Source organism: Pseudophryne corroboree (assembly GCF_028390025.1).
Source record: "Pseudophryne corroboree isolate aPseCor3 chromosome 3 unlocalized genomic scaffold, aPseCor3.hap2 SUPER_3_unloc_2, whole genome shotgun sequence".
In the NCBI taxonomy this organism is placed as follows: Eukaryota; Metazoa; Chordata; class Amphibia; order Anura; family Myobatrachidae; genus Pseudophryne; species Pseudophryne corroboree.
In genome coordinates this window covers 4,123,358-4,150,879 of record NW_026967508.1, presented here as the reverse complement: position 1 = coordinate 4,150,879, position 27,522 = coordinate 4,123,358, and the positions used below count along the sequence as shown (strand labels likewise).

The window sequence follows — 27,522 nt, the reverse complement described above, 5'->3', positions numbered from 1 at the left end:
AGAACAGCACAGCTGAGGACCCGGAGAGGCCCCCAGGGGAGGAATGCAGAATAGCCAACGAAACTCCCCCCTGGTTCATCTCCCACCGTAACAGGTAGGCCCTCGGTGAGGGCACCGGTTAATCCCTTCCTCCCTAGAGCACCAGGGAACGGGCATTAGGCCCGTGGGCACAGTCAGACCACAGGCCTGTGGCGCTGCAGACAGGCACTAGGCCCGTGGGTAATAGCAGGCATTAGGCCTGAGCTACATTAGAGGGCATTAGGCCCTAGTGATATAAGGTGACCCTGGTCACTGCCGAACGCCCGGCGGGTAGATGCTAGAATCAAGTGGGCTAAGGGACCTTTTCCGTAAAGGGGAGGAGTTACGACGCAAGGGGGAGGAGCTAGGCCAGCGGGATAGTTCCTCTACTATCCACGCCACCAACTATTATCTTTAGCAATTAGGTGCTGAGCGAAGCGTGGCGAGGGTACTTTTCGGGTACCCTGTTCGCCCGTAGCTCCTCCCCCTGGTGACGTAGCTCCTCCCCTAGAAACGTCACAAGGTCCCTTCAGCCACTCCGATATAGAACCAACCGAACGCGGCGCGGGACAACTGGCGCCCCCCACCCTGAGTCCACCTGCCATCACCCGCGCACCCCACCCGCTCTCCTGTCACTCGCTGCCGCCGCCGAACCCCCCTCCCGCACAACACGGCGGCCGCGATGACAAGTTAATGCTGCAGCTGCACCGCTTACCTGCAAGACGGGAACTCCAACTCCCGGCATGCAGCGCGGCGGCTGTATATACGGGGATTGCGGTCACTGAGTCCTCATTACCATACAGGAGCGGGGCCTCTGCTTCACGCTGCTGGGGGCGGGGACTGGTGACGTAATTTCCTCTTGTCCCGCCCCCATTGTATGACTGCCGCATGGTAGCGTCTAGGATGCCTTCGCCGGAAGGACCTAGGGCACGTCAGGCAGTGGGCGGTTTTGGGGGCGGAGTCGATAGAAGCGTCGCGCGCGCACGCGGGAAGTGTGTGAATAGCAGTGCACGTGCAGTCAGTGGCACAGGAGAGAAGGGTGGGGAGAGTGCGGCCGCGGTATGGAAGCGCTCCGGCGCTGGTGTATGTAAGCAGGATCACAGGACAGGACTTGATTAGCACCTTGGTGCCGTCAGGCTGCTGGAGAGTGAGATGAATGTAACAGTAATGCTGTTTTTGTTTGACTGGCGGGTGACAATTGGACTCATCCCAGGGTTATCTTATCGTGGCCGGGTGTTATGGATGGGAGCTGCTCAATGTGCCCTGTGAGTGGGTTAAAGCCTCCCCCAATGCCTGAACTGAATGGGTTAATTCCTCTCCCCATGCCTGTACTGAATGGGTTAATGACCCCCACCTCCTCATGCCCTCACCGAGTGGGTTAATGAACCCCCCCCCCCCTTCCCTCATGCCCTCACCGAGTGGGTTAATGAACCCCCCCTCATGCCCTCACCGAGTGGGTTAATGAACCCCCCCTCATGCCCTCACCGAGTGGGTTAATGACCCCCCCCCCTTCACTCATGCCCTCTCCGAGTGGGTTAATGAACCCCCCCCCCCTTCACTCATGCCCTCACCGAGTGGGTTAATGAACCCCCCTCATGCCCTCACCGAGTGGGTTAATGAACCCCCCCCCCCTTCACTCATGCCCTCTCCGAGTGGGTTAATGAACCCCCCCCCCTTCACTCATGCCCTCACCGAGTGGGTTAATGAACCCCCCTCATGCCCTCACCGAGTGGGTTAATGAACCCCCCCCCTTCACTCATGCCCTCACTGAGTGGGTTAATGCCCCCCCTCATGCCATCACTGAGTGGGTTAATGCCCCCCCCTCATGTCCTCACTGAGTGGGTTAATGCCCCCCCATCCCCTCATGTCCTCACTGAGTGGGTTAATGCCCCCCCATGCCCTCACTGAGTGGGTTAATGCCCCCCCCATGCCCTCACTGAGTGGGTTAATGCCCCCCCATGCCCTCACTGAGTGGGTTGATGCCCCCCCTCATGCCCTCACTGAGTGGGTTGATGCCCCCCTCATGCCCTCACTGAGTGGGTTGATGCCCCCCCTCATGCCCTCACTGAGTGGGTTAATGCCCCCCCTCATGCCATCACTGAGTGGTTTAATGCCCCCCCCCCCCTCATGCCCTCTCTGAGTGTGTTAATGAACCCTTCCCTCATGCCCTCACCGAGTGGGTCAATGAACCTTCCCTCATGCCCTCACCGAGTGGGTTAATGAACCCCCCCCCCTTCCCTCATGCCCTCACCGAGTGGGTTAATAAACCCCACCCCCTTCCCTCATGCCCTCATCGAGTGGGTTAATGAACCCCCCCTCATGCCCTCACTGAGTGGGTTAATGAACCTTCCCTCATGCCCTCACTGAGTGGGTTAATGAACCTTCCCTCATGCCCTCACCGAGTGGGTTAATGAACCCCCTTCCCTCATGCCCTCACCGAGTGGGTTAATGAACCCCCCACCCCCCCTCATGCCCTCTCCGAGTGGGTTAATGAACCCCCCCTCATGCCCTCACCGAGTGGGTTAATGAACCTTCCCTCATGCCCTCACCGAGTGGGTTAATGAACCCCCCCCCCCTTCACTCATGCCCTCACCGAGTGGGTTAATGAACCCCCCCCCCCCCTTCATGCCCTCTGCGAGTGGGTTAATGAACCCCCCTCATGCCCTCACTGAGTGTGTTAATGGACCCCCCCCCCCCTTATGCCCTCACTGAGTGGGTTAATGGACCCCCTCATGCCCTCACTGAGTGGGTTGATGGACCCCCTCATGCCCTCACTGAGTGAGCTGATGGACCCCCCACCCACCTCCTGCCCTCACTGAGTGTGTTAATGGACGCCCCTCATGTCCTCACTGAGTGGGTTAATGGACCCCCCCCTCATGCCGTCACTGAGTGGGTTAATGACCAGCCCCCCCCCCCCCCCCGCCATGCCCTCACTGAGTGGGTTAATGCCCCCCCTCATGCCCTCACTGAGTGGGTTAATGCCCCCCCTCATGCCCTCACTGAGTGGGTTAATCCCCCCCCCCTCATGTCTCACTGAGTGGGTTAATCCCCCCCCTCATGTCCTCACTGAGTGGGTTAATGCCCCCCCCCATGCCCTCACTGAGTGGGTTAATGCCCCCCCATGCCCTCACTGAGTGGGTTAATGCCCCCCCCTCATGCCATCACTGAGTGGTTTAATGCCCCCCCCCCCTCATGCCCTCTCTGAGTGTGTTAATGAACCCTTCACTCATGCCCTCACCGAGTGGGTTAATGACCCCCCCCCCCCCCCCTTCCCTCATGCCCTCTCTGAGTGGGTTAATGAACCCCCCCCCTTCATGCCCTCTGCGAGTGGGTTAATGAACCCCCCTCATGCCCTCACTGAGTGTGTTAATGGACCCCCGCCCCCTTATGCCCTCACTGAGTGGGTTAATGGACCCCCTCATGCCCTCACTGAGTGGGTTGATGGACCCCCTCATTCCCTCACTGAGTGGGCTGATGGACCCCCCCCCACCTCATGCCCTCACTGAGTGGGTTAATGGACCCCCCTCATGTCCTCACTGAGTGGGTTAATGGACCCCCCCCCCCCCCTCATGCCGTCACTGAGTGGGTTAATGACCCCCCCCCCCCCGCCATGCTCTCACTGAGTGGGTTAATGCCCCCCCTCATGCCCTCACTGAGTGGGTTAATGCCCCCCCTCATGCCCTCACTGAGTGGGTTAATGCCCCCCCCCTCATGTCCTCACTGAGTGGGTTAATGCCCCCCCCCCTCATGTCCTCACTGAGTGGGTTAATGCCCCCCCCATGCCCTCACTGAGTGGGTTGATGCCCCCCCTCATGCCCTCACTGAGTGGGTTGATGCCCCCCCTCATGCCCTCACTGAGTGGGTTGATGCCCCCCCTCATGCCCTCACTGAGTGGGTTGATGCCCCCCCTCATGCCCTCACTGAGTGGGTTAATGCCCCCCCTCATGCCATCACTGAGTGGTTTAATGCCCCCCCCCCTCATGCCCTCTCTGAGTGTGTTAATGAACCCTTCCCTCATGCCCTCACCGAGTGGGTTAATGAACCTTCCCTCATGCCCTCACCGAGTGGGTTAATGAACCCCCCCCCTTCCCTCATGCCCTCACCGAGTGGGTTAATAAACCCCACCCCCTTCCCTCATGCCCTCACCGAGTGGGTTAATGAACCCCCCCTCATGCCCTCACTGAGTGGGTTAATGAACCTTCCCTCATGCCCTCACCGAGTGGGTTAATGAACCCCCTCCCCCTTCCCTCATGCCCTCACCGAGTGGGTTAATGAACCTTCCCTCATGCCCTCACCGAGTGGGTTAATGAACCCCCCCCCCCCTTCACTCATGCCCTCACCGAGTGGGTTAATGAACCCACCCCCCTTCCCTCATGCCCTCTCTGAGTGGGTTAATGAACCCCCCCCCTTCATGTCCTCTGCGAGTGGATTAATGAACCCCCCTCATGCCCTCACTGAGTGTGTTAATGGACCCCCCCCCCTTATGCCCTCACTGAGTGGGTTAATGGACCCCCTCATGCCCTCACTGAGTGGGTTGATGGACCCCCCCATGCCCTCTCTGAGTGGGTTAATGCCCCCCCATGTCCTCTCTGAGTGGGTTAATGCCCCCCCCATGCCCTCTCTGAGTGGGTTAATGCCCCCCCATGCCCTCTGAGTGGGTTAATGCCCCCCCCCCATACCCTCTCTGAGTGGGTTAATGCCCTGTCTGAGTGGGTTAATGCCCCCCATGCCCTCTCTGAGTGGGTTAATGCCCCCCCATGCCATCTCTGAGTGGGTTAATGCCCCCCCATGCCCTCTCTGAGTGGGTTAATGCCCCCCCATGCCCTCTCTGAGTGGGTTAATGCCTCCATGCCCTCTCTGAGTGGGTTTTGTTTATATATATTTTTTCCTTTTTCTTGTGTTTATATTTATCTTTTATTTTTTAGTTTTATCATAACACAACAAAGAAGATATTTTTACTATATCTAATAACGATGTTGCATACAAAGGATGTTTTAATAACTAATCAGATTCATCTATAGAATTAGGAATATGTCCTTCTATATGAGATATCCATTTGTTAAACTACTCTCACCCTTGTTACAATATATTGAAACAAGCTAATTACGGTATTTATCTCTCAGTATGTCCTCGATATAATCATCAGACTCAGTGGCGCATCATGTTAGAGGACAGACCAGCACTAGTTTTGAATCCTAGAGTTCGAATCATGTCTATACCAACATTTAAAAAGTTTCCCTCTTGGTCCGATTTTTTTATGCAGACGTGATTTATATAAATAGATATACTTTTTTTCCTTTTGATTAAACTTCTCTTAACCTAAAACGGCACCAGTAGTATATACACGGATAATAATATTTGTCCAGTGAACCTTGTGATAAATGTCTGCTACTCATTATAGGTGAAGCTAGTAGGTGATCTAATTTGTGGTGAATCAATACACCTGTCATGACACCTGAACTGAAACCATGATTTGCAATGGCTTACTATTTACCACAATATAAAGTATAACCATATTAAATTTACATCTTTCTCGGACACCAATAAGTCTATTATAAATGTATCTTTTTCTAGTCATTTCTGCCAACTATATATAATGTTATGTGTTAGTACATGAGAGCCTTCGTTTTTTGCATTTTTATTGCTTTTAACATTGCTGATGACATTCACCTGTCCACACTAATCAACTCAGCCTTTAAATACCGGATGACCTAGGAGGCAGGTATCTACCTTTGAGAAAGTCACGTGAACGTGACGAAACGCGTCAGGACCCGCCCCTATCCACACTCAGCTCAGGTGAAATTTTCCAGGTGTTCCTTGGTCCCCACTGCACCCTCCGTCTACAGCATCTGACATCAGCGGCTTCAGCGCACACGCCGCCACGACCGGGTTGTGAGAGAGACGGTCCATTCCTTTCCGCTGCACAGCGTATATGGGCATTGCAGGACATTGAAGCCGAGGACGCTCGGCTCTTACCAGCCCATTTTGGAAAGGTATTGAATATTAATTTCAACTGGGGGACTTTTAATTCATTAGGATCCTACCAACACACCTGGTACTTATAGACTATCTAACAAGTGAATCACGGAACTTTTCACCGCAAAAAGCTGAGTTATTACAATATACCACTAGTTCACGTCTAGTGATTGTTCTTATATATATATTATTCACCGGTTATTTGATAATTAATCTTTTTACATGTTTTATTAATAAACATTGTTATTTTTTACGTTGGCTCTCTGTACATTATATTTCGTTCCTGATATTCAGCGCAGCCGTTTGTTCTTGTTCTACCAACAGACTAAAGCTTTAGGCTGTCCCAGGATGCATTGGGGCCGGTCACTAACCGAAGGTCTGCCAGAAGAAAAGTAAAAAAGAGTTCAAGGCATAGTTGCCTACTTTGCTGCCTCCTCCTCCGGGAGGAGGCAGCGTTGTAGGTGTATGGGGGGCGTGGCCGGCACAGGATAGGTGGTCTGGGGGCGTGGCCAGCAGCAGGATGGGCGGTCCGGGGGCGTAACATCAGGGTCGCGTCATCGTGACTCCGCCCCCCGCTGTGCTGCGCAGGAAACGAGCCGCTGCATAGCGGGGGGCGGAGCTACGATGACGCGATTCAGCCGCCCGCTTGTTCTCTGCTGCGCGCGGCGAGGGGGAAAGCGGGAGGCTTTCCCACCTTTCCGGGGGGCCAGGAGGGTCACCCGATTTTCGGGAGCCTCCCGGCCATTCCGGGAGGGTAGGCAAGTATGCTCTCAAGGGCTGCAGCGCTGTTACATGTCGGTGTAAGAGGGTGGCGGTGCGGTGTAGTGCCTGCTGCCGTGCAGGTGTAGACTCACTACTCACCAGGCGCCGCACTCTCTCGCCCTCAGGTCACGGAACCTTCAACGGACCTGGAAATCTTCAGTTGGACCCGGACACGGTGATCCCCTCTCGGAGCCGACGACGGACGAACTGGGGAGAAAGTAAACCAACTTAAGGGGGGGTATCAATCCTTCCACCGTAAAAGGGGATACCCCAGGGGTGGCGGCGTCCTTCACCGTTTGGATGACTTTGCCCTTGGGCCTAGCGCCCACCTAGCTTTGGGCCCGTGGGGTGACCTGGGCCTAATGCCCAGGGTCACCTTATATCCCTAGTGGCCGCAAACTAGGGCCTAATGCCCTCTAATGTAGCTCAGGCCTAATGCCTGCTATTACCCACGGGCCTAGTGCCTGTCTGCAGCGCCACAGGCCTGTGGCCTGACTGTGCCCACGGGCCTAATGCCCGTTCCATGGTGCTCTAGGGAGGAAGGGATTAACCGGTGCCTTCACCGAGGGCCTACCTGTTACGGTGGGAGAGGCACCAGGGGGGAGTTTCGTTGGCTCTTCTGCATTCCTCCCCTGGGGGGCTCTCCGGGTCCTCAGCTGCGCTGTTCTGCTGCTGGCCCGTCCCGCCGCCTCTTCTCAGCCCCAGCCGCCGCTTGCCATCTTCTCTCTAGAGCCTGGTGTCTTCTGGCCTCTTCCGGAGCTCTTCCCGCGGCGTACTCTCCTCTTCAGCACCGCCCGGCTCTTCGCCGTTCTTCAGCGCGGCCTCCCGTCTTCTCTTGCTCCCGACGGCGTCTGACATCACACCCCGGGGGCAGGGCCTATTACACAGTGAGCGCCGATTGGATCGCCGCACCCACCCGTGATTGGCCGGCGCCCCGCGAGCCGTGATTGGCTTGTGGACGGCGCTGGATTTGAAATCCCGCTGCCAGCGCTTCAGATTGGCTGCCAATACCGCCAAGTTTGAAGCGCCGCTGCTGCGGCTCTGCTCGTCTCCGCCTCTGGTCCGGTGCAGGGAACCAATACGCGGTCCCTGCACCGAACACCCGTCACTGCTGCTCTGATGTGCCCTGCGATACAGGGCACATCTCTACACCAGAGTGACATTCAGTGCTGCGTCTCCGTCACCTCCCAAGTGGTGTCGCATACTCCCGCGGCTCAGTTCGTGGGTACTTGCGGCGGATAATCTCTGGTTCTAGGCACACGGTGGCAGACGCTCTTCTGGTTCGCGTGGCTGCTACAGGGAGGAGGTAAGAGGGTCCCCCAGACGGGACCCTCCACAAAATCGCGCTACGATCGCAGTCTAGGGAGATGGACTGCGACGTTATCTTTGCAGCTGTTACGCACAGGGACCCCACTATATTCACCAGGACATAGGAGTACAGGTCAGGTGTACTAACGCCCCTGTTAGTAAGGCTGCGTAGTACCAGGCAGTGAGGCCCAGCATAGGGGAGCCGGCACTTGACCTGTAGCCCCTCCCCAGCCCAGGGCACCATCTACTGCAGATTTCCCGCCCTGGAGCTTCCTCACACTCTCCCTCACTCCCTGACTGAGACGCTGGGCGTCATCTTAGGAATAGCTGCAGCTGGTCTCCGGGACTGCAGGGCAAGGTCTCCCTTGTAAAGCCGCCTGTATACAGCGCTGTGGCTTTACAAACAATTGAGTATTCTACATGTACAGAAAGTGTTCGTTAAGAAAAAGTGTACCAAATACAGGATATATTGGGGGTCATCCGAGTTGATCGCTAGCTAGTTTCAGCAGCCGTGCAAACGCTATGCCGCCCCCCACTGGGGAGTGTATTTTAGCTTAGCAACTGACCAGGTGTCATCCCTTCTGGATCCCCAACTGGGTCCTGTTGACAACAGATACCAGCCTGCGGGGATGGGGTGCGGTGTTGGAGCAACACTATTTCCAGGGTCGCTGGACCAGAGAAGAATCACTCCTTTCGATAAACATTCTGGAGTTGCTGGTGGTGTTCAATGTGTTAACCCTCGCCCCACCTCTACTACAGAACCTGTTCAAGTACAGTCAGACAACCACGGTGGCATACAAAAACCATCAAGGCGGCATTTGAAGCCGCATGGCAATGTTGGTAGTGTCAAAGATCCTTTGTTGGGTGGAACGCCATCTGCCAGCAATATCGTCAGTTTTCATACCGATCGTCCTAAACTGGGAAGTGGACTTCCTCAGTAGCCAGAACGTACATGCTGGAGAGTGGAGTCTTCATTCGGAAGTCTTTCAACTCCTAGTGGACAGGTGGGGCCTACCAGACATAGACCTGATGGTGTCTCGACACAATCACAAAGTTCCGGTCTTGGGATCAAGGAACAGGGATCCTCAAGCAGCGTTAGTGGACGCACTAGCCATTCCATGGAACTTTCGGCTGCCATACGTGTTCCCTCCAGTGTCACTCCCGCCGAGTGTCCTGTGGAAGTTCAAGCAAGAAGGAGGAATACTAATTCTAGTCGCTCCAGCGTGGCCTAGACGGCATTGGTTCTAAAACCTGCAGGGTCTGTCGACAGAGCGTCCTCTTCTACTTCCTCAACGCCCAGACTGTCATGCCGCCGCTGTAATTGCTGGATCTCCGGGCGGCCGTCCTCGCTGGCGGTCCCCGGCTCCCGGCGCTCCGTCCAGCGCTCATAGTGTGAACGTCACTGGTACGCCCGGCGTTCACTGAAGGTGCGGGTGACGTCATCAAGCGCTTCTCCAATCAGACGCTGGCGGGAAGTTCAAATTCAGACGCCGGGCAGAGCTCCGGCGTCTGAGTATCATCTATTCTGCTACAGAAGCTGTGATCTCCGTGCCTCCAAGCACCTCCGTGCCTCAATGCACCTCCGTGTCTCCAAGCACTTCAGCGCCTACAAGCACCTCAGTGACTCCAAGCACCCAGTGCTCTCAAGCGCGGTTGGTGTCTCCAGCATCTGATACTCTTCACCGATTCATCAACGCCTTTTCAAGTTCTATCTTTCAGGAGACCTCCAGCGTCCACACGTGCCTCCTGTCTGCCGACCAAATCCTGCATGAGGAAAACCTATATTCGTCCGTCTCTGCTGCGTCCCAGTTGCGGTTCCTCTTCCCGGTCACCGGAAGAAACCCCGAGTCCACAACACCGCCAAACCAGGTCAGTGATAGTATACTCAGGCCTCATGGACTCGGGGGATCGGAACACAGACTGAAGTGCCATCCAGAACTTGGCTTCCCGCGTGCAAAGTCAGGAAGCAGCACAGGGCTAAGTGATGCAGTACCTCCAGAAGTTGTCCGGTCGTCTGGATCAGATTCAAGCATTCTTAGCTTCTGTAATTCCGGCCCCGATTCCCGTAGCCGCACCAGTTGCCGCCCCCAGCAATGTTCAACCATCGGCTGGTATCAGTCCGCGCCTTCAACTCTCTACCCCTTCCCATTATAATGGGAATCCCAAAAATTGTCTGTTTCTTAAACCAATGCGAAGTTCATTTCGAGCTACTCGCACATAATTTCTCTAACGTCCTAGTGGATGCTGGGGACTCCGTCAGGACCATGGGGAATAGCGGCTCCGCAGGAGACAGGGCACATCTAAAGAAAGCTTTTAGGATCACATGGTGTGTACTGGCTCCTCCCCCTATGACCCTCCTCCAAGCCTCAGTTAGGTTTTTGTGCCCGTCCGAGCAGGGTGCAATCTAGGTGGCTCTCCTAAAGAGCTGCTTAGAAAAAGTTTTTTAGGTTTTAAATCTCAGTGAGTCCTGCTGGCAACAGGCTCACTGCATCGAGGGACTTGGGGGAGAGATTTTCAACTCACCTGCGTGCAGGATGGATTGGAGTCTTAGGCTACTGGACATAGCTTCAGAGGGAGTCGGAACACAGGTCATCCTGGGGTTCGTCCCGGAGCCGCGCCGCCGACCCCCCTTACAGATGCTGAAGATCGGAGGTCCGGAAACAGGCGGCAGAAGACTCTTCAGTCTTCATGAAGGTAGCGCACAGCACGGCAGCTGTGCGCCATTGTTGCTCCACACTTCTCACTGACCAGTCACGGAGGGTGCAGGGCGCTGCTGGGGGCGCCCTGGGCAGCAATATTAAATACCTTTAGTGGCAAAGAATACATCACATATAGCCATTAAGGCTATATGTATGTATTTAACCCAGGCCAGATTTCTCAAAACCCGGGAGATAAGCCCGCCGAAAAGGGGGCGGAGCTTATTCTCCTCAGCACTCAGCGCCATTTTCCTGCTCAGCTCCGCTGTGAGGAAGGCTCCCAGGACTCTCCCCTGCACTGCACTACAGAAACAGGGTAACAAAGAGAAGGGGGGCATAATTTGGCGATATTATATATATTAAAAGCGCTTATATCAAAAACAACACCTTTTAGGGTTGTTTATATACATTTATAGCGCTTTTGGTGTGTGCTGGCAAACTCTCCCTCTGTCTCCCCAAAGGGCTAAGGGGGTCCTGTCTTCGTTTAGAGCATTCCCTGTGTGTCTGCTGTGTGTCGGTACGTGTGTGTCGACATGTATGAGGACGATGTTGGTGTGGAGGCAGAGCAATTGCCGGTAATGGTGATGTCACCCCCTAGGGAGTCGACACTGGAATGGATGGCTTTAGTTATGGAATTACGTGATAATGTTAGTACATTACAAAAGTCAGTAGACGAAATGAGACGGCCGGAAAACCAGTTAGTACCGGCTCAGGCGTCTCAGACACCGTCAGGGGCTGTAAAACGTCCCTTACCTCAGTCAGTCGACACGGGTACCGACACAGATGAATCTAGTGTCGACGGTGAAGAAACAAACGTATTTTCCAACAGGGCCACACGTTATATGATCACGGCAATGAAGGAGGCTTTGCAGATCTCTGATACTGCTGGTACCTCAAAAAGGGGTATTATGTGGGGGGTGAAAAAACTACCTGTAGCTTTTCCAGAATCAGAGGAATTGAATGACGTGTGTGATGAAGCGTGGGTTAATCCAGATAGAAAACTGCTAATTTCTAAGAAGTTATTGGCATTATACCCTTTCCCACCAGAGGTTAGGGCGCGCTGGGAAACACCCCCTAGGGTGGATAAGGCGCACACACGTTTATCAAAGCAAGTGGCGTTGCCGTCTCCTGATACGGCCGCCCTCAAGGATCCAGCGGATAGGAGGCTGGAAACTACCCTGAAAAGTATATACACTCATACTGGTGTTATACTGCGACCGGCAATAGCCTCAGCCTGGATGTGCAGTGCTGGGGTAGTGTGGTTGGATTCCCTGACTGAAAATATTGATACCCTGGATAGGGACAGTATTTTATTGACTCTAGAGCAATTAAAGGATGCGTTTCTTTATATGCGAGATGCTCAGAGGGATATTTGTACTCTAGCATCAAGAGTAAGTGCGATGTCCATATCTGCCAGAAGAAGTTTATGGACGCGACAGTGGTCAGGTGATGCGGATTCCAAAAGGCATATGGAAGTATTGCCATATAAAGGAGAGGAATTATTTGTGGTCGCTCTATCGGATCTGGTGGCCACGGCAACTGCCGGCAAATCCACTTTTTTACCTCAGACCCCCTCCCAACAGAAAAAGACACCGTCTTTTCAGCCGCAGTCCTTTCGCTCCTATAAAAACAAGCGAGCAAAAGGACAGTCTTATCTGCCGCGAGGCAGAGGAAAGGGTAAGAGAGGGCAGCAAGCAGCCCCTGCCCAGGACCAGAAGCCCGCCCTGGGTTCTACAAAGCCATCAGCATGACGCTGGGGCTTTACAAGCGGACTCAGGAGCGGTGGGGGGTCGACTAAAGATTTTCAGCAATCAGTGGGCTCGCTCACAGGTGGACCCGTGGATCCTGCAGATAGTATCTCAGGGTTACATGTTGGAGTTCGAAAGGTCTCCCCCTCGCCGGTTCCTAAAGTCTGCTTTACCAACGTCTCCCTCAGAAAGGACGACGGTATTGGAAGCCATTCACAAGCTGTATTCTCAGCAGGTGATAGTCAAGGTACCCCTCCTACAACAGGGAAAGGGGTATTATTCCACACTATTTGTGGTACCGAAGCCGGACGGTTCGGTAAGACCTATTCTAAATCTGAAATCCTTGAACCTGTACATACAGAAATTCAAGTTCAAGATGGAGTCACTCAGAGCAGTGATAGCGAATCTGGAAGAAGGGGACTTCATGGTGTCCCTGGACATAAAAGATGCTTATCTGCATGTCCCAATTTACCCCTCACACCAAGGGTATCTCAGGTTCGTGATACAAGACTGTCATTATCAGTTTCAAACGCTGCCGTTTGGTTTGTCCACGGCCCCTCGGGTCTTTACCAAGGTAATGACCGAAATGATGGTTCTTCTACGAAGAAAAGGCGTATTAATTATCCCTTACTTGGACGATCTCCTGATAAGGGCAAAGTCCAGAGAACAGCTGGAAGTCGGTGTAGCACTAACCCAAGTAGTGCTTCAGCAACACGGGTGGATTCTGAATCTTCCAAAATCTCAATTGACCCCGACAACACGTCTGCTGTTCCTGGGAATGATTCTGGACACGGTTCAGAAAAAGGTGTTTCTCCCGGAGGAGAAAGCAAGGGAGTTATCCGAACTTGTCAGGAACCTCCTAAAACCAGGAACTGTGTCAGTACATCAATGCACAAGAGTCCTGGGAAAGATGGTGGCTTCTTACGAAGCAATTCCATTCGGCAGATTCCATGCACGAACATTTCAGTTGGATCTGCTGGACAAATGGTCCGGATCGCATCTGCATATGCATCAGCGGATAACACTGTCACCAAGAACAAGGTTGTCTCTCCTGTGGTGGTTGCAGAGTGCCCATCTGTTAGAGGGCCGCAGGTTCGGCATACAGGACTGGGTCCTGGTGACTACGGATGCCAGCCTACGGGGCTGGGGAGCAGTCACAAAGGGAAGAAACTTCCAGGGTGTATGGTCAGACCTGGAGACGTCTCTTCACATAAATATACTGGAGCTAAGAGCGATATACAATGCTCTAAGCTTGGCAAAACCGCTGCTTCAGGGTCAGCCGGTGTTGATCCAGTCGGACAACATCACGGCAGTCGCCCACGTAAACAGACAAGGCGGCACGAGAAGCAGAAGAGCAATGACAGAAGCTGCAAGGATTCTTCGCTGGGCGGAAAATCATGTCATAGCACTGTCAGCAGTGTTCATCCCGGGAGTGGACAACTGGGAAGCAGACTTCCTCAGCAGACACGACCTTCACCCGGGAGAGTGGGGACTTCATCCGGAAGTTTTCCACATGATTGTGAACCGTTGGGAAAAACCAAAGGTGGATATGATGGCGTCTCGCCTCAACAAAAAACTGGACAGATATTGCGCCAGGTCAAGAGACCCTCAGGCAATAGCTGTGGACGCTCTGGTAACACCATGGGTGTACCAGTCAGTGTATGTGTTTCCTCCTCTGCCTCTCATACCAAAGGTACTGAGAATTATTCGGAAAAGGGGAGTAAGAACAATACTAGTGGCTCCGGATTGGCCAAGAAGAACTTGGTATCCGGAACTTCAAGAGATGCTCACGGAGGATCCGTGGCCTCTACCTCTAAGAAGGGATCTGCTTCAGCAGGGACCTTGTATGTTCCAAGACTTACCGCGACTGCGTTTGACGGCATGGCGGTTGAACGCCGGATTCTAAAAGAAAAGGGCATTCCAGAGGAAGTTATTCCTACCTTGATTAAGGCTAGGAAGGAAGTGACCGCACAACATTATCACCGCATTTGGAGAAAATATGTTGCGTGGTGTGAAGCCAAGAAGGCTCCAACGGAAGAATTTCAATTGGGTCGATTCTTACATTTCCTGCAGGCAGGATTGTCTATGGGCCTAAAATTGGGGTCTATTAAAGTTCAAATTTCGGCCTTATCAATCTTCTTCCAGAAGGAATTGGCTTCAGTGCCTGAAGTACAAACTTTTGTCAAGGGTGTACTACATATACAGCCCCCGATTGTGCCCCCAGTGGCACCGTGGGATCTAAACGTAGTTTTGGATTTTCTCAAATCTCATTGGTTTGAGCCTCTCAAATCTGTAGATTTGAAGTATCTTACATGGAAAGTAACCATGCTACTGGCCCTGGCTTCAGCCAGGAGAGTTTCAGAGTTGGCGGCTTTATCGTACAAAAGCCCATATCTGATTTTTCCATTCGGACAGGGCAGAACTGCGGACACGTCCTCATTTTCTCCCTAAGGTGGTTTCGGCTTTTCACTTGAACCAGCCTATTGTGGTGCCTGCGGCTACTAGCGACTTGGAGGACTCCAAGTTACTGGACGTTGTCAGAGCATTAAAAATATATATTTCAAGGACAGCTGGAGTCAGAAAATCTGACTCGTTGTTTATAGTGTATGCACCTAACAAGATAGGTGCTCCTGCGTCTAAGCAGACGATTGCGCGTTGGATCTGTAGCACAATCCAACTTGCACATTCTGTGGCAGGCCTGCCACAGCCTAAATCTGTAAAGGCCCACTCCACAAGGAAGGTGGGCTCATCTTGGGCGGCTGCCCGAGGGGTCTCGGCATTACAACTTTGCCGAGCAGCTACGTGGTCAGGGGAGAACACGTTTGTAAAATTTTACAAATTTGATACTCTGGCTAAGGAGGACCTGGAGTTCTCTCATTCGGTGCTGCAGAGTCATCCGCACTCTCCCGCCCGTTTGGGAGCTTTGGTATAATCCCCATGGTCCTGACGGAGTCCCCAGCATCCACTAGGACGTTAGAGAAAATAAGAATTTACTTACCGATAATTCTATTTCTCATAGTCCGTAGTGGATGCTGGGCGCCCATCCCAAGTGCGGATTGTCTGCAATACTTGTACATAGTTATTGTTACAAAAATCGGGTTATTATTATTGTTGTGAGCCATCTTTTCAGAGGCTACTTCGTTTGTTATCATACTGTTAACTGGGTTCAGATCACAAGTTGTACGGTGTGATTGGTGTGGCTGGTATGAGTCTTACCTGGGATTCAAGATCCTTCCTTATTGTGTACGCTCGTCCGGGCACAGTACCTAACTGAGGCTTGGAGGAGGGTCATAGGGGGAGGAGCCAGTACACACCATGTGATCCTAAAAGCTTTCTTTAGATGTGCCCTGTCTCCTGCGGAGCCGCTATTCCCCATGGTCCTGACGGAGTCCCCAGCATCCACTACGGATTATGAGAAATAGAATTATCGGTAAGTAAATTCTTATTTTTCCCACAGACAGGTCCAAGGTGGCATATATTATTTCTTTGCTTGAAGGTTCTGCATTGGATTGGGTGTCTCTACTATGGGAACGATCTGATTCATTGGTTTCCAATTACACTGAGTTCATCACGTCCTTCCGAAGAATTTCCGACGAGCCCGTCAGGATGACCACGGCCTTTTCTGACTTGCTACGCATCCGTCAGGGCTCCCGATCCGTGGGCCAGTACGTGGTTCATTTTCAGACCATTGCTACTGAACTTCGCTGGAATAATGACGCCCTGAGAGCTGCTTTCTGGAACGGTCTCTCTGATCGCATGAAGGATGAGCTGGTCACTAGGGAACTCCCGGATTCGTTGGACGAACTGACCTCTCTCTGCGTCAAGGTGGATCTCCGGATGCAGGAACGTGGAGATATTTTACAACTGGATACCAAGTTAAAACCACTGATCAAAGATAAACCACAGATCATATATAAAAAGGCACAGAATCTAAAACAGAGTCTGGTTAGAAGTTATTTACCATCTGAAGATACCAAATTAAAGGAAAATCAGGGAAGTTTCTTTTGCTTAAAATGTGTAGCATGTAAGACAACCAAGCAAACATCAGTACAGCCCATAAAGAAATTCAAATCCAATGTCACAAAAAATAATTTGATGTAAAAGGTAGAATTACTTGTGACACCGAAAAGGTAATCTACATGTTAGAGTGCCCTTGTGGACACCGATACATAGGACAGACTAAAAGAAAATTGAAGATTCGCATATCTGAGCACATACTAAATATTAAAAAAGGCTTGGAGACCCACAGTGTGTCCAAACATTTTTTAGACTGTCATAATAAAGATGCTTCAAAGTTAAAATTTATGGGCATACAAAGGGTGGAAAATAATTGGAGAGGAGGCGACATTTCACAAATTTTGAGACAAAAAGAAACAAAATGGATTTATTTCATGGATACGTTAACTCCCAAGGGTTTAAACATTGACATAGAACTTAATGCCTTTTTATAAATTAGTATAAATATATTATATACATATCACCTTATTAGAATTGCGCAAAACCATATAAACATTGAAAGAAAAAAGTAATTTTATGGACAGCTTTCCGCTTTTTCACTCCTAACAAAAAATCAGGACACATGGTAACCACCTGTTTTAATTGAATTTCCGTTTTTGAATAAAGTTTTTTTTTTATCCTATAAAAAGTGATTGAGGAAGTCCATCAGTAATCCTAGATGAAGGGCTTATGCCTGAAACGCGTTGGTTTATACACTAAGGAACCCCTACTGTGCACCAAATTTGCAAAATCAGACTGTGGAACACGGACGGGGAACCAGCAGCCAGCCAGCCGCTAATTAAAGCCGCCAGCCGCTTGGACGGGGAACTAGCAGCCAGCTAGCCGCCAATCAAAGCCGCCAGCCGCTGATCAAAGAGCGGCTAGACATCAGCCGCCTACCTAACAACAACACCTTGTACCACGGGTGTAGGGACCGCTGCTAAGAAGCAAGAACGAACAGGGTTAAGATACTCCTAATATAAATATCAGTCATTTACAACTTACGGACTAATTATTTAGATAGGGGTAGATAGTTTTCTTGATCTTCTTTTTGGCTGAACTGCAATCCAGTCCCAAATAGTCCAAAAAGGGCTGTAAACATTTTTTACTAATCTTTCTTTTTTTCACAGGTTTTGCGCATACACATATTTACACATATCAAGCGCTTTTTTACTTTTACATTATATGAAAATCTTGAACTGAGCTGCTAAAAAAATCCCGTTCATAGCGCAATTTAGTACTTTTTATATTCTGGAATTCTTACTTCACCTGGTGTGATGATAAGAATTTTGATGCCTACAGATTCAAAACTTCTAGAATCTTGGCTTTTCTACAACAAGACCTGGGTTTAGGCCTTCATCTGGCCTCCCTCAAGGTTCATTTATCTACCTTGTTGTCTGTTTGACATTCACTCAGGGTGTGTTTAAGAATTCAGCCTCCCATTGTCCCTTCTGTGGCTCCATGGGATCTGTCTATTGTTCTGAAAGCACTGCAAGAGTCTCCATTTGAACCTCTTGAGATGGTGGACCTAAAATGGCTCACGACCAAGGTCCTGTTTCTACTGGCTTTTGGCTCTGCTAGAAGGGTGTTGGACTTAGGGTGGACGACAGGACAAAGCGCCTGTCTGATATTTCATCATAACCGGGTAGTTCTTAGAACTCTCCCTGGTTATTTACCTAAGGTGGTTTCATCATATCACCTTAACCAAGAGCTTGTTGTTCCGGCATTTATCTCTTCTGACTTATCTCCCAAAGAGCGGTCTACGGATGTGGTATATTGCTTTATGGAATCATATTTATGAATATTAATATTTAATATATCATATATGGTATTTAATATATGGATATATTTCAATTAATATGCATTTATCATATATATCTGCAAATATATTATGTCAGGCTTACAAACTAATTGGCTGATACATATATGCAGTCCTTATACATATGACTTATGAAGTTATTAAGTTAAGATTCCTTAAAGAGAGTTCAAGCTTGAATATTACCGCTCTTTTTATATGATTCTTTATTTACAGGCAGATCAAATCGTACAGAATAAGATATACACAGTAGTGATATATATACTAATTATAATTATATATGCTTCCTTCGTTACATAACATAAAACAACATGACATAAGTTTCACAAACAGTTTCAATTGCTAACATAAAATGTATACTTGCAAGTTAAAGATTGCCATCCCAAGAATCATTCCTTCTGCATGTTCTCCATGACTTCTCCTCCTGACTGACTTCCTTCCTTCTCCTTCTTCTTCTCCCTCTCCCTCTTCCTTCTAACTCCTAACTACAAGTCTGGTCCTTTTATCTCATATTTTACCAATTCAAACTATCATATTCTCATAGTTTCCAATGGAATAGGTAATTATAGGTTTGTCAGATTCCAAGGTGTAATAAAACAAACATTGAACTGGGCTGTCGTGTCCTGTTCACGGAGGCATGGTGTCATAAAAGTGTGGTGTCCACACTGCCTTAAGCAAGTATAGTATTGTAAAATCTGGAATGTCTTTTCATCCAAAGTTCTGTTGTATTGACAAGTTTTCCTGGGGTCGGTTACACAATGTTTTATCAATGGATGTGATCTCTTTTCATAGTAGTTAATTTATACTCCCTAGCTTTTAACCTTCACTGGACAATAGACAAACCAGTAGATTCTGATCTACTGTAAGCACACCTGTGAATTCCAATGACCAACAGAGCTCTGTCACATACCTATTATCATTTATGGCCTAATACCTTTTCTCTACAATGACTCTTGATCTTACTGTAACCTCTCTGGCCTTATTTATGACTAGAGCAGAATAAACCTGTTCCCTACACTATTTTTTACCATCTTGCTGTAAAACACAAATATACAGTATATCTATATAAACACATACACAAACCTAATCTCTTAAATCAGCTAAACATTACCTCATACATTCAAACTTATTTCATATCTATTCCTTACTATATATATCCAGTATACTGTCCACTATGGTAACATCGCCTATTTATAATGAATTATATTTTGATTCAGACAATATCCATTGCCCTAATATTATACTAAGTGCAGACAATTACCTATAAGGCAACAGTCGCCCCCTTGTGGCCATGAGAAATTCTTTTGATTGGCCACACATTAAACTAGCGTAATTGCTTCCAAATACATTTCAAAATATTCCTTCAAACATAACTTTCGTTGTAACCATAATATATACCATAAGTGTAATAATAATAACCATTATGATTTTAAAAATCTCTAAAAATTCTTAGCTTACCTAACCTTATTCTACTTTTTAACTAAAGCAGACAAAACTGAGGTTTTTATTCAGTATTCATGAGGAAAACTAATTTCTACAGACATTTGGAATACCATAGCCCAATTGTAGACCTTTTTTCTGTATCTGGATCAGTACGTTTGGACATTTTTGCTGTTCTTGTATGTAGCAATTTACTGGGATAAGACTGTCATCTGCGTGGTTTGCTTGCAATTGGAGATGCCTTGCGTTTGCATTATGGCCTTGCGTTTGCAACATTTGCACCATTACTAGAAGTAGAATTCTTCGTAGCAGCTGCTCCTTTGCTTGCCATTTCGCTGTTTGAGGCAGAGGGCTGTGTACGTCGAGTGCTGTGTCTTGAACATTCAGTACTTGTGACGACCCTCAGTAATAGTAATAGTCTTTATACAGTCTTTAGCAGTTCTGTTTCCTTTGCGTTTATCCAATGCCGCAGTTGTGACCAGTGTCCATATTGCTTTTGCACAAACAGGTTGTGATTTTGAATAGAACAGGCATATATGAAACAGTCTTTTTTTTTTTTTTCTTTCTTTCTTTCTTTCCTTGCTTGTTAATAGTAGGTCTTAATTGTCTTCGGGCAATAGTACCACAAATGGCTGTGAGTAGTACACCTACTCTGTTCTGTATTTCCTCACTGAATAAATTACCATGCAGTCTTAAATCTCCTTATTCTACCTTGTACCTATTTATACATCTCAATCTTACATAAACTTATACCAGTTTAACCCATATAAAGGCGTTTTCTATCCTACCTATATTTTGACTAATAATTATTTAAAATGCTTTTGATGTGTATATAGTAACATCCTATCAATACAATAAATGAATATAATTTTGCTTCAAACAGATATTAAATATCATTTAGGAATGGCTTTAAATATATCTAATTCCATCCAATATTATTTTATATGCAGCCATGTGCATATACAGTGACCCTGTTATGCTACAAATAATTATCTTAGACTTGTGACAGTCTTTATTAAGAGAATTATTCATCCCACTTAATAATCTCGGCCCAATTTGTTATAACGTGGTATACCATCCTGTATTAGATATTTAATTACTTTTGAAGCTTTTACGAAGGAAGCATAGGTAGTATCTATTGTGTAATATATAAAAAAAACATAAAATATTTACAAGGTATATATGCAATGATATAAAATATATCTCAGACAAATGTTTACATATATGTGATTAAGGTATATGAAGGGATGAGACAGTTCTGTATAATCACAGTGATGAGATGTGCTGTACACTGTTGTGGGAGTGTACATGTAGTTTGAAAGACAAGTAATGATTACTTGTGATGAAAGGGTTAATGAAAACCTTCCCCTTTCTTGTGAAACTGGAAAACTCCTTGAGGATTTGTCCATATATCAGTCTTTAGGGATGCTATGTAGATTTTGCTGGATAGCAGCGATGAAAGGGTTAATGAAGACCTTTTCCCTTGTAAATTGGAGTCTTTTTGGAGTCTTGCACCATTCTGTATACAGGTTGCCAGGATTACTATGAATCAAACAAAAATACATACAATGACTATCACAGATATTTATACAGTGATTTAACATAGCTTGCTATGCATTCTGTCCTATCTGCTGCATGTTATCAGGTACAGAATTTACAAATGTGTCTTTTAACGATTGAATAACAAACAAACAATTGTTTCTGGCCTGTGCCAATCTTTCCTGTCACATTGTGTGTCAATGACAGCACAATTGTCGCTGCAGATATGATGCAGGTTTAATTTGGAAACTGTGGCTGTTTGAACATCAAAGCAAACAATGGCTTCATTGGATCTAACAAGTAAAGGAATGATACTACCGTATTCACTTGTGACCATACTCCCTTGTGATGCAGCCTGGTCCCAGACTGTCTTTAACCATAGCGTTTGCTGCTTGGTGTGGCTCCTTAGTTTGGAAGAATCTTGGAGCTTCTGAAAAAACCTACTTTTGTGGGGAGAGAAACTTGTTAAACTTTGCCAAATATGTATTGCAGGTCCCAGGGCTTTCTGTCTTTCCACACCTGTAATAAAATGGTTATGGCACCAGGGCATAAAAACATTTTCATCCTGGTGATCCTTTTTGTCATTGTTAATTGGTGTGTGGTTTGCAGAATGACACTCTGCATGTGGTCTCTCTGAGAGCATGCAAACATTTGCACCATCACTAGAAGTCTCTGAGTGCTCTGTGGGGGTTACATAAGTTTGGGAACTTTGTTTGTAAACATGCATTCCTGAATTAATTTCATGGATTTTCCCTTTAAACATGTTTCCAGGTGAATACATTTCAAGGTTTGCAACTCTGGTTGCCATGGGAGTTTTCACCATGGGGAACTTCCCCACCCCTGTGTGCACTGTACTGCTGCTATCAGTGTTTAAATCTGCTGACAATTCACCTTTGCCTAAGGGCATAACAAATTCTTCATTTACATTGGGAACTCTGAGAGTGTATTCAGCAGAATACTCATAATCTGAGTTACAATGATCTTCCCCCTTACTAGACACAGTATAGGGGACATCTCCTATTGCTGCTACCTCCTTTACATTAATGTGCTGTCTGATGATAGACACATCCGGCACATTGCTACTTTCTTCCTTTACCACAGAGGCTGTTCTGCTGGTGGTCTGTGTGACCATAGCAGACTCCATGCGCTGCACATTGATGCAGTCCTGCAACATGTAACTTTCCTTAATTTTAGGATCTTGACTGATTAAGTCATTTCTGACTCCTGTAGACTCTGTGTACAGAGTTTCACATACCTCAACACTATTCCTGTTTGGTGTTTCTATCTCAGCTTGCTTGCTGGATGTTATCTCTTCATCAGAGATCTTGACAATTTGATTACAAACTGTCAGGCTTTTCGCTTCTGCCCCAAACTTTTTCTGTTTATTTTTCTGTTTAAGGGACTTAAATAACGAATGCATTTTTGCATTAATGGTCAGGCACGCCTTACGAAGACGTGAACCTGATTCTTCTTTACATTTCTGTTTGGCTTCTAGAGCCGCAGTTCTGCGCATTTTTCTAAATGCTACAGAAAACTTTTGCATTTTTAACATTTCAATGCTAAATTTATATATTCTTTGTTTTTAGTACTGAAGGTATCCTCTCCTTAAGATTGACCGGTGTCTTAAGGTTAAACTCTAATACCTGGTACATTTATACATTTATTTGGAAATACTCTTTTCCACTGTGCACATTTTCTATTCTAGGCCTTTAAATTCTTTATTCTCATTTGTAACCTATTCCACTGTGATCTTGTATTTTGCCAGCAGGCTTATAGCCTTTGGTGCTGCTTCCTAATAGATATTATGTTAGTTAAAATAACGTATATTGCACTAACACATTTATCCTAGGTTATACAGAATACAAAATTGACATTACACAATGGTAATAAATTTTCATAGATACATCCCCACCGTGATTCTGCAGATTTGGTAGCCAGCTTATAGCATCTGCTACTCCTCATAAATATTATAGATCAGATAATCAGATTCAGTAATAACAAGTCCCTTCGTGGTCGCCAATATTGCTTTATGGAATCATATTTATGAATATTAATATTTAATATATCATATATGGTATTTAATATATGGATATATTTCAATTAATATGCATTTATCATATATATCTGCAAATATATTATGTCAGGCTTACAAACTAATTGGCTGATACATATATGCAGTCCTTATACATATGACTTATGAAGTTATTAAGTTAAGATTCCTTAAAGAGAGTTCAAGCTTGAATATTACCGCTCTTTTTATATGATTCTTTATTTACAGGCAGATCAAATCGTACAGAATAAGATATACACAGTAGTGATATATATACTAATTATAATTATATATGCTTCCTTCGTTACATAACATAAAACAACATGACATAAGTTTCACAAACAGTTTCAATTGCTAACATAAAATGTATACTTGCAAGTTAAAGATTGCCATCCCAAGAATCATTCCTTCTGCATGTTCTCCATGACTTCTCCTCCTGACTGACTTCCTTCCTTCTCCTTCTTCTTCTCCCTCTCCCTCTTCCTTCTAACTCCTAACTACAAGTCTGGTCCTTTTATCTCATATTTTACCAATTCAAACTATCATATTCTCATAGTTTCCAATGGAATAGGTAATTATAGGTTTGTCAGATTCCAAGGTGTAATAAAACAAACATTGAACTGGGCTGTCGTGTCCTGTTCACGGAGGCATGGTGTCATAAAAGTGTGGTGTCCACACTGCCTTAAGCAAGTATAGTATTGTAAAATCTGGAATGTCTTTTCATCCAAAGTTCTGTTGTATTGACAAGTTTTCCTGGGGTCGGTTACACAATGTTTTATCAATGGATGTGATCTCTTTTCATAGTAGTTAATTTATACTCCCTAGCTTTTAACCTTCACTGGACAATAGACAAACCAGTAGATTCTGATCTACTGTAAGCACACCTGTGAATTCCAATGACCAACAGAGCTCTGTCACATACCTATTATCATTTATGGCCTAATACCTTTTCTCTACAATGACTCTTGATCTTACTGTAACCTCTCTGGCCTTATTTATGACTAGAGCAGAATAAACCTGTTCCCTACACTATTTTTTACCATCTTGCTGTAAAACACAAATATACAGTATATCTATATAAACACATACACAAACCTAATCTCTTAAATCAGCTAAACATTACCTCATACATTCAAACTTATTTCATATCTATTCCTTACTATATATATCCAGTATACTGTCCACTATGGTAACATCGCCTATTTATAATGAATTATATTTTGATTCAGACAATATCCATTGCCCTAATATTATACTAAGTGCAGACAATTACCTATAAGGCAACAGGTAAGGGCTCTCCGTGTTTATGTGGAGAGGACTGCCTCTATTAGGTCAGATAACCTTTTCGTACTACATGGTTCCCACAAACGTGGCTGGCCTGCGAATAAGCAAACCTTGTCCAGATGGATTAGAATGGTGATTGCACAAGCCTATGCGCATGCTGGACTCCCAGCTCCTGTTGACATTAAAGCCCATTCTACTCGGTCTGGTGGACCTTCGTAGGCGGAACACCGTGGCACATCCACGGAACAATTGTGCAAGGTGGCTACGTGGTCCTCAGTGAACACGTTCATAAGGTTCTATGCCTTCGATACTTCCGCCTCAGAGCATGCTTCCTTTGGACGCCGGGTTCTCATACCCGCTAAGGTCGCGTCCCCTCCCTTGAGGAACTGCTTTAGGATATCACCCGACGTTTTCCCTGTGGAACACAGTGTTCCCTGCTGCAGAACAGGGGATTTGTGGTAGACTAACCATTGTTAAATCTTTCTGTGAGGTAGTGTACCCAGGGTTCCACTGGGCGACCACCCTGACGCACCTAGCTTCTATGGGTTTGTATGGCATTAGCCGCTGGTACCTTCTCCTGTCGTGAGAATGTGGTTCTATGTGACTAACATCTGCCTTTTCTTTTACCTTCTCCTGCATTGGACTGGTTAACAAAACTGAGCTCACAGTGCCTGGAGGCGGGGTTATAGAGGAGCCCCCCCAATACTTCCTACGACAGCCTAAAGCTTTAGCTTGTTGGTGCTTCTCTGGATCCACTCTAAACCCGATGTTTTCCCTGTGGAATCCAGTGTACCTCGTAGAAAGAGATTTAACAATGTTAAGTCTACCATAAATCTCCTTTTTGAGCTTCATGGCAAAGGCTGTGAATACTTGTGTACATGTGATTTCTTAGTTTTTTATTTGTAATAAATTTGCAAAAATCTAAAAAACTTTTTTCATGTTGTCATTATGGGGTATTGTGTAGAATTTCGAGAGAAAAGAATTTGTTCAATTTTGGAATAAGGCTGTTACATAACAAAAGGTGGAAAAAGTGAAGCGCTTTGAATACTTCTCGGATGCAATGTACTCTGGTGTACTTAGGTCAAAAGGCCATTCGGGTCAAATGGTCAACAGCCAAAAAGTCGACACTTCCCAGCCAATTCCCCCCCCCCCCCCCTCCTCTTCCCTCTTCTCGGGCACTACTCCACCATCCAACCTACTAACCCCAGCATCCTGCGGCGAGGGAAGGTTGGGGGAGGAAATGTGCACGTCACCTAAACAGTGCTGGAAGGGTCCGGTGGCAGCTCAGCAGCTCGGAGAACGCTGGACACGCCCCCAGAGTGATGGGAACCGGGTCATGTGAAGCTGCTAATGATGGCGCTCAATTGGTGGCAAATGGGAATAGCGCCCCCATTTATACGTATATAGGAACACAGCAGGAGCAGTGCTTATCAACACACTTTACACACCACATTGTCTCTGGGATGAACAATTGGGGATGGGCACTTTTATCTATATGTTTGGAGATAAGATTTTATTTTCATGTTTGCGTCTGTTTCATGGAGCAGGTCAGATGCCGGAAGCCACCTGGGGCCTCATTAGCTGCACAGTCCGGCCATTAACTTCAATACATTTCCATTGTGCTGCGATCATTAGTGTTTTCTGCACTGTCAGGGAAGTAACCCCTCCGGCCGCACTCCAGTCACATCTCAGGCAGCTATGATGGGAGGGAGTCGCAGCTCCAGACCTGACAATGCGGATGACTGCGAGTCGGTCAAAGAGATGGGATTTATTTTTTTTAAAGTTCCAATTTGGGATTAAGTATCAGACTGGTCGGTGTCCGTATTCAGACCGTAATCCTGAATGATTCTTCCCCAGAGCTCTATAAGGAATTCTAATGTGTGAGACTAGAAGAATGAATTATGCAGACAGTAATACAGAGTTGCTGTATGACTATGGTACTTGTAAGCTCTCTCTGATATTTATTTTAATTATTACATTTTTTCTTAGGCCATTTTAGCTGTGAGGAACCGGAGACCTTTTACTAGAAGTCACGTAAATGATGTCACGGAGGATGGACAAGGACAGGAGTCATGTGACTGAAAGGATATTAAACCTCTCTGTGGAGGTCATCCAGCTGCTGACAGGAAAGGTGAGGGACAGACAGACAAACGTTCCCGCACAAGTTCAATTCGACGGTTACATTCCATTCACAATGTCAACCCAAAAGAAATTGTAGCCATGTATGGGGGCGTGCTACCAGAGGAAAGGTGGTAGCATTATTGTGCACAACGGCGATTAGAGTTTCACAATCAATATCAAATATATCTTTCATAAATATATATATATATATATATATATATATATATATATAGTTAGATTATGAATTGATTAATTATTCCCCACGTACAACAACACTCTAATTTAATGGTCAATTATAAAACATAACTTTTATTAGATATATGCAATTAATAAATCCCCATCTATTGAAGCTAAAAAGGTGAAATATTAAAAGATAGATATAAAGTAAAGAAAAAAGAATTAAAATGTATAGTACCGGGATGTCAATGAACACTCCTGATATTTACTTAATTCGTGATTCAAAATGTCGATAACTATACTGTCAGTCACAAAATTAATATATTTAAACTCTATTATTCGCTGTAATATCAGCCTTTGTGTTCACATACAAAGTTAATTAGGATGTATATAAATCTGTTCTCTTGCAGTCTTAATTTTTAATAATGAATGTTCCCAGAAGTCAGATTCTTAGTATCAATCTCGTGCTGTCAGTGTGGATACAACTGCTCATAAACTTATGAAGATATCAATTGATTAGAGTTAGCTGTGCAGATATGTTTCAACAATCTTCTGTTCTCTGAACTCTACACTATGTTGCCCACACAAGCC

General features: G+C 46.9%; 1 protein-coding gene across 4 annotated transcripts in view; it reads left to right on the top strand.

Moving 5' to 3' along the window:
• The first annotated feature begins 876 nt into the window (after window positions 1-876).
• Window positions 877-27,522, top strand: part of LOC134983605 (zinc finger protein 345-like) — a 111,164-nt gene continuing 84,518 nt past the window's right edge. The window contains exons 1-2 of one of the 4 annotated variants that reach the window (XM_063949276.1): window positions 877-1,101; window positions 26,623-26,764. In XM_063949276.1, the coding sequence (XP_063805346.1) occupies window positions 26,672-26,764 (93 nt within the window). In that variant the 5' untranslated portion in view covers window positions 877-1,101; window positions 26,623-26,671. Of the gene's footprint in view, window positions 1,166-4,917; window positions 6,012-26,622; window positions 26,765-27,522 lie in introns of those variants that run through there. The other 3 variants (XM_063949274.1, XM_063949275.1, XM_063949277.1) reach the window with 3 other exon arrangements.